The sequence below is a fragment of the Pelobates fuscus genome, chromosome 5, assembly GCF_036172605.1.
Source record: "Pelobates fuscus isolate aPelFus1 chromosome 5, aPelFus1.pri, whole genome shotgun sequence".
NCBI lineage: Eukaryota > Metazoa > Chordata > Amphibia > Anura > Pelobatidae > Pelobates > Pelobates fuscus.
Window position 1 is genome coordinate 367,078,675 of NC_086321.1, and position 14,524 is coordinate 367,093,198.

General features: G+C 39.5%; 1 protein-coding gene across 5 annotated transcripts in view; it reads right to left on the reverse strand.

Annotated features, from left to right (window-relative positions):
• The window catches only part of GAS7 (growth arrest specific 7), a 237,151-nt gene that overhangs the window by 49,801 nt on the left and 172,826 nt on the right, over positions 1-14,524 (reverse strand). For 4 of the 5 annotated variants that reach the window (XR_010090911.1, XM_063456088.1, XM_063456090.1 and 1 more), the window contains exons 3-4: positions 12,523-12,600; positions 6,287-6,369 (exon numbers count right to left, since the gene is read on the reverse strand). Coding sequence is in view for 4 of the 5 variants with exons in the window: in XM_063456088.1 (XP_063312158.1) it covers positions 6,287-6,369; positions 12,523-12,600 (161 nt within the window). In the remaining variant the exon portion in view is untranslated. The remainder of the gene's footprint in view (positions 1-6,286; positions 6,370-12,522; positions 12,601-14,524) is intronic. The other variant, XM_063456089.1, reaches the window with a different exon arrangement.

Below are 14,524 nucleotides of genomic sequence, written 5' to 3' on the forward strand. Positions count from 1 at the left end.
CAGGGTTACATTAGATCTATAACTTCCTGCGAATAGAACTGGTAAAACCAGGGTTACATTAGATCTATAACTTACTGCGAGGGGAACTGGAAAAAACAGGGTTACATTAGATCTATAACTTACTGCGAGGGGAACTGGTAAAACCAGGGTTACATTAGATCTATAACTTACTGTGAGGGGAACTGGTAAAAGCAGGGTTACATTAGATCTATAACTTACTGCGAGGGGAACTGGTAAAACTAGGGTTACATTAGATCTATAACTTACTGCGAGGGGAACTGGTAAAACCAGGGTTACATTAGATCTATAACTTACTGCGAGGGGAACTGGTAAAACCAGGGTTACATTAGATCTATAACTTACTGCGAGGGGAACTGGTAAAACCAGGGTTACATTAGATCTATAACTTACTGCGAGGGGAACTGGTAAAACCAGGGTTACATTAGATCTATAACTTACTGCGAGGGGAACTGGTAAAACCAGGGTTACATTAGATCTATAACTTACTGCGAGGGGAACTGGTAAAACCAGGGTTACATTAGATCTATAACTTCCTGCGAACAGAACTGGTAAAACCAGGGTTACATTAGATCTATAACTTACTGCGAGGGGAACTGGAAAAACCAGGGTTACATTAGATCTATAACTTACTGCGAGGGGAACTGGTAAAACCAGGGTTACATTAGATCTATAACTTACTGCGAGGGGAACTGGTAAAACCAGGGTTACATTAGATCTATAACTTACTGCGAGGGGAACTGGTAAAACCAGGGTTACATTAGATCTATAACTTACTGCGAGGGGAACTGGTAAAACCAGGGTTACATTAGATCTATAACTTACTGCGAGGGGAACTGGAAAAACCAGGGTTACATTAGATCTATAACTTACTGCGAGGGGAACTGGTAAAACCAGGGTTACATTAGATCTATAACTTACTGCGAGGGGAACTGGTAAAACCAGGGTTACATTAGATCTATAACTTACTGCGAGGGGAACTGGTAAAACCAGGGTTACATTAGATCTATAACTTACTGCGAGGGGAACTGGTAAAACCAGGGTTACATTAGATCTATAACTTACTGTGAGGGGAACTGGTAAAACCAGGGTTACATTAGATCTATAACTTACTGCGAGGGGAACTGGTAAAACCAGGGTTACATTAGATCTATAACTTACTGCGAGGGGAACTGGAAAAACCAGGGTTACATTAGATCTATAACTTACTGCGAGGGGAACTGGTAAAACCAGGGTTACATTAGATCTATAACTTACTGCGAGGGGAACTGGTAAAACCAGGGTTACATTAGATCTATAACTTACTGCGAGGGGAACTGGTAAAACCAGGGTTACATTAGATCTATAACTTACTGCGAGGGGAACTGGTAAAACCAGGGTTACATTAGATCTATAACTTACTGTGAGGGGAACTGGTAAAACCAGGGTTACATTAGATCTATAACTTACTGCGAGGGGAACTGGTAAAACCAGGGTTACATTAGATCTATAACTTACTGCGAGGGGAACTGGTAAAACCAGGGTTACATTAGATCTATAACTTACTGCGAGGGGAACTGGTAAAACCAGGGTTACATTAGATCTATAACTTACTGCGAGGGGAACTGGTAAACACCAGGGTTACATTAGATCTATAACTTACTGCGAGGGGAACTGGTAAAACCAGGGTTACATTAGATCTATAACTTACTGTGAGGGGAACTGGTAAAACCAGGGTTACATTAGATCTATAACTTACTGCGAGGGGAACTGGTAAAACCAGGGTTACATTAGATCTATAACTTACTGCGAGGGGAACTGGTAAAACCAGGGTTACATTAGATCTATAACTTACTGCGAGGGGAACTGGTAAAACCAGGGTTACATTAGATCTCTAACTTACTGTGAGGGGAACTGGTAAAACCAGGGTTACATTAGATCTATAACTTCCTGCGAACAGAACTGGTAAAACCAGGGTTACATTAGATCTATAACTTACTGCGAGGGGAACTGGTAAAACCAGGGTTACATTAGATCTATAACTTACTGCGAGGGGAACTGGTAAAACCAGGGTTACATTAGATCTATAACTTACTGCGAGGGGAACTGGTAAAACCAGGGTTACATTAGATCTATAACTTACTGTGAGGGGAACTGGTAAAACCAGGGTTACATTAGATCTATAACTTACTGCGAGGGGAACTGGTAAAACCAGGGTTACATTAGATCTATAACTTACTGTGAGGGGAACTGGTAAAACCAGGGTTACATTAGATCTATAACTTCCTGCGAACAGAACTGGTAAAACCAGGGTTACATTAGATCTATAACTTACTGTGAGGGGAACTGGTAAAACCAGGGTTACATTAGATCTATAACTTACTGCGAGGGGAACTGGTAAAACCAGGGTTACATTAGATCTATAACTTACTGCGAGGGGAACTGGTAAAACCAGGGTTACATTAGATCTATAACTTACTGTGAGGGGAACTGGTAAAACCAGGGTTACATTAGATCTATAACTTACTGCGAGGGGAACTGGTAAAACCAGGGTTACATTAGATCTATAACTTACTGCGAGGGGAACTGGTAAAACCAGGGTTACATTAGATCTATAACTTACTGTGAGGGGAACTGGTAAAACCAGGGTTACATTAGATCTATAACTTACTGCGAGGGGAACTGGTAAAACCAGGGTTACATTAGATCTATAACTTACTGCGAGGGGAACTGGTAAAACCAGGGTTACATTAGATCTATAACTTACTGCGAGGGGAACTGGTAAAACCAGGGTTACATTAGATCTATAACTTACTGCGAAGGGAACTGGTAAAACCAGGGTTACATTAGATCTATAACTTACTGCGAGGGGAACTGGTAAAACCAGGGTTACATTAGATCTATAACTTACTGCGAGGGGAACTGGTAAAACCAGGGTTACATTAGATCTATAACTTACTGTGAGGGGAACGAACTGGTAAAACTGGGGTCGCAGCACACCTATAAAATAATGTGAGAGGAACTTGTAAAACTGGGCTCACGGCACAAAACTGAGAATTCAAAATCAAGGTAAAAATAGCCAAAAATTGAAAATATCAGCTGTGCTTCTAGTTTGGTTACTTAGGAAATAAATGTTAAATTCACTATTAATTCTTTCTTTAGGATTTAGAATAACCCTGTCTTATATCACAGTAGCACTTTGTGGAGGGGCAAAACAAGAACTCATTGGCAAAGGCATGGAATGCATGTCATCACAGAGTCAGAATATACTCTGTTACCCGGCTGTTAACACATGTGTATACTCCGTGTTCTAGAACACCCGGGCAGAATGGGTGCCACGGCTGGAATACTCCTGCATTCGGCACTCAAACAAATCTCACAGCCCGGTTCATTTACATTTGAAGTGTCTTTCAATATGATTTTTTTTTTGTGCATGAATAAAATATATAATGTGACATTGATTGAAATGGGATTCGGAATTGCTGAAAAAAAAAATCTTAAAAAAAAAAAAAAAAAAAAAAGATGAAGAGTGTTTTTCAGGTTCATTTCTGAATATGTTAATCGGTACAATATCCTCGACAATTCCCCGCATAACACCTCTTTTAAATAATGCCAGCCATATCACGTGGTGGGATTCAGGGAACGTTAATTTATTAAACAGTTTTGCCCCAAATGTGTAATTGTGCACTGGCTCAGCCTGAATTTCTGCAGAGGGTTATCCGTTCTGACAATAAGACACTCGCCCACACATTCTTTTCAGAATTAACCCCTTGGAAACAAATTAACCGTTCCAAGACCTTTGTTCAGACTGGCTATTAGCCCAGGCAGCATGTTCACATGGATACAGGGCTGGGGGGGTGATTGTGCCATAGTATTTGTAGGGGGAGGCAGGATTACTCCACAGTAATGGCATATCACATTTCTGAGTTTAAGTATTTAAATACTTTCCTGCAACACGTGACGATTCTGCAATTTTGGACACAATGTACACATTTTCTGTGTGTCCTTCGATGCAAGTCTACATTTGTTAGTGCTCTGTGTTGTCAATTTCCATTTCAAAGTACCCTGCACTGTTTAACATCTCAATTCGCCCTGTGCTGCAAGTTTATATTCCATATACCCTAATCTACAAATCTATGTGTTCTACGTGCCATGTACGACAGCGGAATATTTGTCATGAAGTGCACTATGGGTTTATAGCCCAGATATCTTGTACAGTGTTTTTTTTTTTTTTATTTGGAATGTTCAGCGTTATAAGTCCATACATACGGCTTACGTTATGTGCCTACTGCAGTTTTTATATCTTTAGAGAATGGGGATGAATGCTCTTCAAGCTGAACGCAAAGATTCACAAGCAATAATATTATAATTTACGATAAATAAAACACTCTTCCGGCAAGGCTGCTATAGATGTTAAGTTTGTGTACGTATTGAAGATTAGGTTCATCTTTAATAGAAATCCCAGTATTTTCACTGAAAACCTTAGCCCTAATTTCTTTCAGAAAACCCAATCACAAATCTGTGGAGCAATACAATGGATGAACAGATAGCACAGGAGGAAGATGCAACACACCGACGCACAGACAGTCTTTCTTACGCACATCGCAAGTGTGACAAACACATTAAATGGCTTAGTAGCTATAACATAAAAAGGCCACGATTTAACGTACATCTATTCTCTCCAACAACAACAAAAACACATGGGGGAAGGGTGAAGTAGATTTAAAAAAAAAAAAAAAAAACGTACACACAGACAGAATTCACTATTTTTCATAATATACATTTTGCTACAATTAATGATTTACTCATTGTTGCATTGTGCAGGTGAATTCAAAATATTTTGGATTGAACTATTTCATTTTTTTTGGAAAATATTAGTTTTATTGTAAAACGATTCAGAAAGAAAGGTGAACTATTTTATATTTTTAGGGTTTTTCAAACAAGATCTCAATTATGTTGAGATTGAAACTATTTTCTCTCCAAGACCGACCAGCAATACTCTACAGTTTGCTTCGTATGATACGATTAAGAGCTGCTTACAAAAAAAATAAAAATCAAAGTAAATGCTTTCTGCAAAGGTTCAGCTAGTAAATAAGTTGGGTTTCGGAATCAATGGTGACCCTTCAGAGTACAATTAATTCCTCTGCGTTAAGGTCTTGAACGCTCTCCTTTAAACTGCACTTTAAATGACACCGAGACTCAGCTGCAGATAAAATATGCCAATCTTGTGCCAACACATATTGCCCATATTAACAGACGTGCCTTCCTTTTCAGGCTGGCTTGTTTTATTGCACTCCATAACATGTCTCTGGTCCATGTATCTAGAAATATGTCTCATTTTACCTAAATCCGAACGACTCTATATTACACAGCAATGTTACATAGCTACATAGGCTGAAAAGAGACTTGCGTCCATCAAGTTCAGCCTTCCTCACATTAGTTTTTTGCTGTTGAGCCAAAGGAAGGCAAAAAAAAAAAAAAAAGTTTGAAGCGCTACCAATTTTGCAACAAACTAGAAAAAAAATTCCCTCAACCCCAGAATGGCAGTCAGATTTAATCTTGGATCAAGCAGTTATTACCCTACAGTTGAAAAATGATATCCTTAAATCTTCTGTTTTTACAAGTATGCATCCAGTAGCTGTTTAAACATCTGGATGGACTCTGATAAAACCACTTCTTCAGGTGGTTACATGTTACATCGCTGCCACCCACCCCATGTATATCCTATGAGGGTTAATAAGGATATCCCTTTCTGTCTCAGAGATTATGCCTTATAGCTAAGAGTAGCAAGGTGATTTGTTAGTGTAGGACGTGGCCGGTGAGCTTACACTTTAACGGCCATTGAAGAGATACTCAAAACCTCCTGTTATATAAATGTGTGTAGGGATTTTTCCTCGGTACAAGGCAGAAACCAGTAAAACAAGCCGGCCAGCCTCTTGAAGGGCACCAGGAGAAATAGACATGTTTAAATTATTTAATACCATAAATTACTATTGTGCATTATTAGAAGAATGGATCGAAGTGAGATTCAGGACCAGTGGGACATTGTTCTAAAGGGATATTATTGTCCTTTTTCTGACACATGTGCAAAGTGCTGAAATATTCCTGAAGAAGAGAGTAAGGCCTTCACATATGTTATGCTTGAATATGTAAACTATATACCAGTTCCTTTTATACCCAGGAGAAATCAAGCTCTCTTCCTGCTTGATACCACCTCTGCTGGGAGGCAATTCTATATAGTACTAAATTTTTTCTGAATAATGTAGAAGATTAGGTCGGTCAGACTCACCTGGGGCTCACTGCTTGCTTTTCGTATAGTCACATGGCCAGAATCTGTCTGGTGAGCAGGGGACGCAGAATGGTATCCGTTTACTGCAATCACATAAATGGCGAATTTAATTAGACATGATCACCCCATTAAATATTATTTGAACATCAACAAATATCATTGCATATTCACTCACAAATGGACCGCTAATGCTGAAGAATATACTATACTTTAATTAAAAAATATATTAATCTTATGTGCTGTAAATGCCGAATCATTTATTGCTGCGTATTGTATTGACCCTGAAAGGCTAGATACAGGAGAGCTCTAAATGGCAACATATTGTATTTGTGGTTTATTCACTAAAGAGTGAATTTTAGTGAAATAAGTGAATTTCATAATTGACAATTTGGAAGATTCTCCAAGTCTGCAGGGCTAGTTTAGCTTGATTTTACAATCCCCCCCCCCCAGTCAGACCCAACAAATATAACAGATTAAAGCAAATGCAGATGACCACCTTCTCTGGGGCTGAACCTATGGAACTTCCTTTTCTGTTATGGTCGGACACATTCTCCATTCAAAAACAAAACGACAACAACAACAAAATTACAAAATCACTTCTTCAAGAAAGCATACACTTAACACCAACAACCTTCCCTGTGCCTCTTCTTCTCACATTTTACCAACCCAATGCTTGTCTTTTCCTCCAAAATGGTCATTTAATTTAATCGTTAACTCACCTTGCTTCCAGTTCTTACTATGTGCTTGATCTTTCATTTTTGTGTAATTCTGACCTACATCCCATGAAATGTAAGCTCGTTTGAGCAGGGCCCTCACCTCCCAACTTGTTGCATTTGCATGTTTGTATGTATACATATTATACAGCACTGTGCAAAATGTTGGCACTTTATATATCACAAAATAATAATATTTTGGCAAGTCTTAATCCATGGTCAGGACCCGTGGTTGTACCCTCAGGTTCCAGACAATTACTCACAATAAATTGCGTACTGTAACCCGATGTAGCAAAAACGCAGCTTAGTGGAAAGGGGCCTTGACAGGGGGTAGGAGGCGGGCATAGGAGGAAGCTAGTGGGGATTGGTTGTTGGTGGGGAAGGGGCTAGGCTAGATAAATAGGTAGGCATCTTGGAAAAAGTCACTTTTAACTCGCCTAACTGGCTGAGTTTGCCCCCACCCTCCCTTCCTGAGTTTTGGTTATAGTTGGGTTGTCCCGCTTTGTCACAGCGGCGGGATAGGGAGCTCAAGGAGAGGAAATAGGCTTCCCATTAGGAAGGTTATGTTAATGGTTATTGGTATGTTTGGTAGGTTTCGAATCCTGTCGGTGGTTCAGAACCTGGTGGGGTAGGCATATCCGGGTATACCCCTACCATGATTAAGTTAGAATAAATTGTTGGCACTTTAAGTGATGTTTATGTTGGTATAATGATAGCATATATATGCTATTTAGAACATTGCCTGTTATACCTAACAGAAGGATATGGAAGCAAAGGCAGGGTTTTATGTTGTTATTATTATTTATATATTTAATAAAGATTAGGACAACTTCACCCAGTATACCCTAGTGTCCGTGTCTTATTGGGAAAGGTATGTTGGGGGGTTGTTCAAGGTTCCAGATGCCCATATGGCGACGATACACCGGTCATGTAGAAGCAATGTGTTTGCAAGTCGAAGTAGGACTAGTTTGATACTGGGTAGAGTCTAATGCAGGTGGTTTACTATCATACATTTTAGCATTTATTATACTATTTTAAGAATGCATCACTATCAAAGAATGTGTTGGCAAGCTGATATCAGCCACACATCTGGATTCCTATTAAAAAATAAAAAATATTTTGCAGTTCGTTCAAACATGTATGTTTTTTTCATTGTCTTCTGTACTGATTTTAAGTCTCCCGATCCTTCCCGTCTTCTTGCATCTCAAATGCTCATCCTTTCCTTTCCTTAGCGGGCGTAACCCTTACACTACCTGATCGATACAACATCATATCTGATGGTTTAAAGCACGTTATTCCAAACAATTTAGTAATGTTAGGTGATTTACGCACTTTATGGATTAAAACCAGACTCTGCATCAACTATGTAATTTTCCATGGGAGTTTTGCCATGGATCCCCGTCCGGCGAAAGTTCGCGTTCGCCGTTCGCGAACGAAAAATTTTATGTTCGCGACATCACTAGCAGAGAAATGAGAGGCCAAAGTTTGCAGCCATGAATTCTTGCATTTAACATATGAGAACGACTACTTCTGGAGTATGGCAAGAGAACAGTTTGATTGAGATGTTCATGAAAATAAGTACATTAATAACCGACCTCTGAAATATTCAAGGTGTTGAGCAAATGTCACACAGAGGAGTCTGCAGATCCTAATATATACCTTGACAGATTATCATCTTAATTGAGATAACAAATAAAAAAAATGTTTAAATAAAGACCAGCTACAATACCAAGCAGTCAGCAATAGCCGAATACAAAGGGTTAATTGCTTTTGAGTAGAATATGTCACCTTCACTGGAAACAGATGTCTCCAAGATATTTTATCAGCAAAATTTCTCTACTGTCTGCATCAGAACCCATCAAATCATGTCAATTGTTCAGGAATGAACGCGTAACATGCAGTAATGGGAAGTAGAAGTTAAACGTGACCAAGCATCGCATTGAAAACAGATAAATTAACAGGGAACAGCGACATGTGTTTAGCTTCTAACCACTGGAACTCTAAGACAGACAAACAGACACCCTATGCACCGCAGACGTGTACAAATGTATAGAGCTATCATAGGTGATGATGCAAAGTTCTATAGGTGGAAAGAGAAATAAAAGGAACATTCTATTTGTTTCCATGGTAACTGCTCCACTTTCGATTTCCCCCCCAGATTCCATATATTTTCATGTTTAGACTAGCATGAAATCAGGTAGGTGGGGATGCAGTTCAGGGGGTGCATTAAAATGAAGGCTCTCCTGCAAAATATATTTAATTCTCTGCTTTTTAAAGCACCCCCTCCCTTTAACAGAGGAATCTGCTCTCTGTAATGTGATAAACTCCTCCAAGTGCTGATAAGAGACATTTAAAAAGGTTAAGACATTGCCTGAAGGACTTAACCCGATCTACACAGATGTAATACCTTGAAATATATTACCAAAGGCATCAAAATGGGGTCGTACAGAGCAGCCATACTGATCCCTAGCAGTGTTTACAGAAAAAGCTTCATTCTAGACGTCTGAGAGCTACAACAACATACTATGTCGAAGAGTAATTTTAAATTGTCACTCCAAGGTCCATGACCACTTTAGACATTTGAAGTGGTCATAGTGCCTATAGTTTGTGCTTGCAGTGTTTTCGTATAAAACACTGTACATGCGGAGTTTAACCACTTTGCTGCAGGAGGTGTAATTCTACCTCCGACAGCGCCACTGGGGCGTCATCAGCCAGATCGGAACGAGAGCTCAGGATTTGCGAATATTAGTGCTTGGTCAAGTTTCAATATTTAATTTCTCCACTTCTTTATAGGCTTTCTCCAAGCTGACTTCTAGGTGCTACTGAAAGAGCGTATAATAATTATTGAGAGGGAGCTAAGGTGGAGGAGCCATGTTGCAGGATAAAGGGGGACAGATTTTCACATTTGAATTTTTACACTTTACAAACACATAATTGTTAAGTATAAGTTTAAAGGCACACTATAGGCACCCAGACCACTTCATGTCATTTAAGTTGCCTGGGTTGCAGTGCCCCTTGTTACATTGCAGGGTTAACTCCACCTCTAGCGTTGGTCTTCCAGACAGCGTCTTTAAAGGCGCATCCTGGTGCTTCATGGAGTTTAAGTCCGTGAAACGACACTGAACATCTTCATGCAAAGCATCTTCAAAATCCCAATAGGAAACCATTGATTCATCGCCGCGACGTCACTCGGCACTGGAATCAGGTAAGTGATAAAAAAAAGGGGTGGGGTGGAGGCAACAGGACACTGTAACACTATAGTGTTAGGGATTCAGTTTTGTAGTCCTTCCTTTAGGTAGACATAACCCTGGCAAGCGACAGTTGCTCTTTAAGGATTCAGCGTAGTCAGTATAGCATTTGTCAGAAAATTTTCTGATTTAGAGACTTGCATGTGCAGCACAGCGCATGAGGTCAGATAACACGAAAATGGAGAATAATCCGTCATCCTTTTATTTACCCATTTCTCATGTTAATGTTTCAAGTGACACCATGGTTTGCGCCACTTTGGAGCACCAACATAATTTCCCGATTCTGTGAGGTTTAGGTCAGCACAAAAAAAAATAAAAAAAATAAGCCTTTTGGCTGTTTTGATAAAAAAATAAAAAAATAAAAAAAAATGGAGTTGCTTTGGTTAAACCGGGAAAAAAATATTTTTTTTTGCTGCTTTTGAAACATTTCACTATTGCATGGTTGCTATGGAAACTGTGGTACTTGTATACGATCAAGTGGCACGGTGGGATTTGTAAAGCTACTTGTTAGAAAGCAGATCTGCTGGAAAATACATCCTCAGTCGTGTGAGTCTAAACCGTGAGATGGAGAAATTAACGAGGGCAATGTGCCTCTAGCTTACAAACGACAAATATTTTACTTATTTTTTATTTATTTTTTATTCCCAGAAAACATTCCCATGCCTGCAAGATCTTTTCCAGTCTTTTTCCCGTCTCTCTACCTTCAAACGGATGGAGATTCTCCTCTTCAGTTCTGCACGAAATAGATTCCCCTATGTAGCAAACGTGTCATTTGCAGCAGAATTCTTGTTAACCAGGACCAGCAGACCAAGAATTACAGGGACTTGATAATTATACTCCCTCCAGCGAGGTTTGCAGTCCGTGGCAGCTCAGGTCATGTCTTTCTGACAGCTTTCTGAGCTTAGCTTGTTCCTGAAACGAATCCTTGGTTTTTATTCTACTGGGTAACATAGTTGCATGTCATAGGATAAATACAGGTACTATTTTGCCATGCGTCGAAATGAACACCATGACTGTGGCATACAGTCATTAAAAAACACAGTTGGTGTACATTTTAACAGCTACAAAAGAAAAGGCTAAAAGTGAAACCCTTTAATGCATTTTGGATAAATCAGTAAAGGGACACTTTTAGATTTACTGTTTAGTAGATCTACTCCCAATGAAAACATGCATATATTTGTTCCATTCGGAGTATATTGAAAAACAGCAGATTTCTTGTCTGAAGTCTTTGCAAGTCCTCCCCCCTCTGTGGCGGTTTAATCACAGACTTCTCAATCTAGCTCAATGAAAAGTCTTTGCAAGATAGGTGCTCTGAGCAATTACAGCCCCTTGAGTTTAGTTTCAGTTAAATACCCAGGAAGTAACAGGTCAGATTATCTGATGGACAGCTGGGGGGTGTAACAAGGTTAATTTGTTAAATCTGCTATTGTGGTCAGGCCAGTTAGACGGTTCACGTCACTGGCTGTTAATGTAAAATTGACAGGTAAGCCTGGCGTGAATATATGCCAGGCTGACTTCAAATCAATTAGGTCTGCCCACCAGAGCACCCCATGTTTCGGTTCTCTATGTAGGGTCCTAAAGCCCTGAGTATAGCGTGAGCGCCTCTAATAAATGATATGCTTGTTAGTGACTGTTTTCAGGATGGAGAAACAAGAGACGAAAACCAGGACTGTTCCACTGAAATTGGGGAAGGTTTGGTACCGTTTACTAAAAATAACAGAATGTAAAAGAATGTCTGCATTTGAGCATAATACCCATATACAGTAAATCATATATTTATAAAATAAATGCATGTAAAACTGCTATAGCAATCTTTATCTATCTCTGGAATACTAATATTATGCTAAGAGTGATATGGCAGAGTCCATCCACTTCTCCCCCCACCCTGACAGTAGGAATAATATCACCTGTTGAAACTTCCTGTACTGTTTGAAAGCAGAGGGTAAACAGATATTTTCAGCAAATGTACAGGTACCTTTTTGGGGACTGGTACCTTGCGGCACATAAATTTGTTCCTCTAATGGCTAATTACCATAACTAGAGTATAAATTATGGTAAGTGTCTGGTTTTATGGATTAAATTTTATTCTGCAAAATAAAATAAAATGAAAATGTTTACCCTCAATTTAAACTAGTAGTTAGAAGTGATTAACCATTGCTGGTCAGTGCATTATGCTACCAGTAACTTTACATGGAATCACAGCTCAACAATTGTGCTGTTGCCTAAGGTAAGAGAGAAGATGGAGACGCATTAGAAAGACGAGAGTAAGCGCTACCTGTTGGTAAAGAGGACTTCTTGACCACGGGGCTTTTCACACTCACTGGCGAGCTGTTCGGCCGCTCCCATGTCGTCTCTTAAAAGGAATAGGAATTCAATTAGAGAATATATTATTATTCATATAAACATATATTAACTTCTATATTAATATTGGGAAAAAAATGGAATCTTTACTTTTGGTCTCTCTCTTTGAACCATAAAAAAGAAAAATAACCCACCCTCCTCAGACAAATCACAAATCTAAAACAATAATCTAGGCGCATGCTTAGCAGTATGCATGTAATAATGTAGAGGCCTGGTTAGCAGTACGTAATAAGCTACAGGCCAAGTAAGCAGTATGTGATAATCTAGAGGCCTGGTTAGCAGTACGTAATAAGCTACAGGCCAAGTAAGCAGTATGTGATAATCTAGAGGCCTGGTTACTGGTTAGCAGTACTTAATAAGCTAGAGGCCTGGTTAGCCGTATGCAATAATCTAGTGCAGTGGTTCCAAAACCTGTCCTCATGGCCCACCAACAGTCCAGGTTTTGTCAGTATCTCCATTGAGGACAGGTTTCAGAACCGCTTATCTAAAAGCCTGGTAATAAAGTGTCATTACTTCCACTCTATATACCCGTGGGATCTGCTCTATAGAACGGAACACAATACTCTAGGTGAGATCTTACCAGGGATCTATAAAGTACTATCACTACCTCTCTATGTCCCGCTGGGATCTGCTCTATAGAACGGAACACAATACTCTAGGTGAGATCTTACCAGGAATCTATAAAACACTGCATCTGCATCTTCTCATAGTGATGCATTGAATTCCGAGCTTGGAGACTCTGAACGTGGGTGCTGCACACAGCAGCACCGAAACAGGAAGCACCTCTAGTGGATGCCTAAATGAATGCAACTATAGGGGTTACACGCCAGTAATGTAAACACTGCTTATTCTCTGAAAAGGCAGCGGTTTCATTACTCAGCCTGCAGGGAAGTGATGTAGACACCATTCAGCTGTAGTGGTTATGGTGGCTCTAGTGTCCCTTTAAGACAATAAATAAATATTTAGAAAAGGCATTTTTAATCCAGGAATAAAAGCGCTGTTTTATGGAGGTCTTGAAATCTTTAAGCCAGTAAAGACATGTGTCAACAACACACGACAATTTTCTTAAATTGAATTTACAGCTTCAAGCTTATATAAAATAGGGCAGATTCTCTGTAATTGCTCACTCGGCTGGAAAACGCTAAAGGAGCAGAAATCAAAATATATTAGTGTAAAACTCAGTAACACATAACCTCTTATTTATTAGAAAGAATTTTGCGGCAAGCCTCAGCGCCCAACGTTTTACCTTTATAGTTTTTACGAGGAACGTTTAATCCTATCATTTCCACAAAATTACTATGTATCAGTACGGGCCCATTTAGCATGCTGAAGCAGCGACAGGATTAGGTTTGACACAGCTGGGCCGCAGCACTTTGTGGAAGAATATCTGTGCTTTTAATCAGCTGCAGTTAATCAGCACTGGCTAACGAGCTGATGTTCAATCAAGCACCGCAGTCTTTTCCAGGTGTAAATGCAGATGGAAATGATTTTTTTTTTCCATTTTATTCTTAGTTGACGTAATGTGGCGATGCATGTACGCTATCAGCAGGCGACAAACGTCTACTTAACATAGGGAACAAATCTTCGAAATGCTGCAGTAATGGAAAGTGTAGTACTAACTGGATACAGGGTAACAAGATGATACACAAATGTTTAGCCAAGAATCCAGGTGACCTCAACCTCTCTTAGTTATTGGACAGACAGGAGGGGGCATGATCATTCTTACGGTTTTATTGTTACAGTGTAGCCCCTGATGCAAAGGGTATAAGGTAGTTTAAATCACACATCTGAAACCCAACAGGTGTCTCCATGTCAGGTTGAGTCTTTTTAACATAGTGTTACGAAGATTCTTTAGCTGCAGGAAGGCTACTCAAGAATGCAAGAATGAGGCCAACAAGTGATTTCACATACAGCTC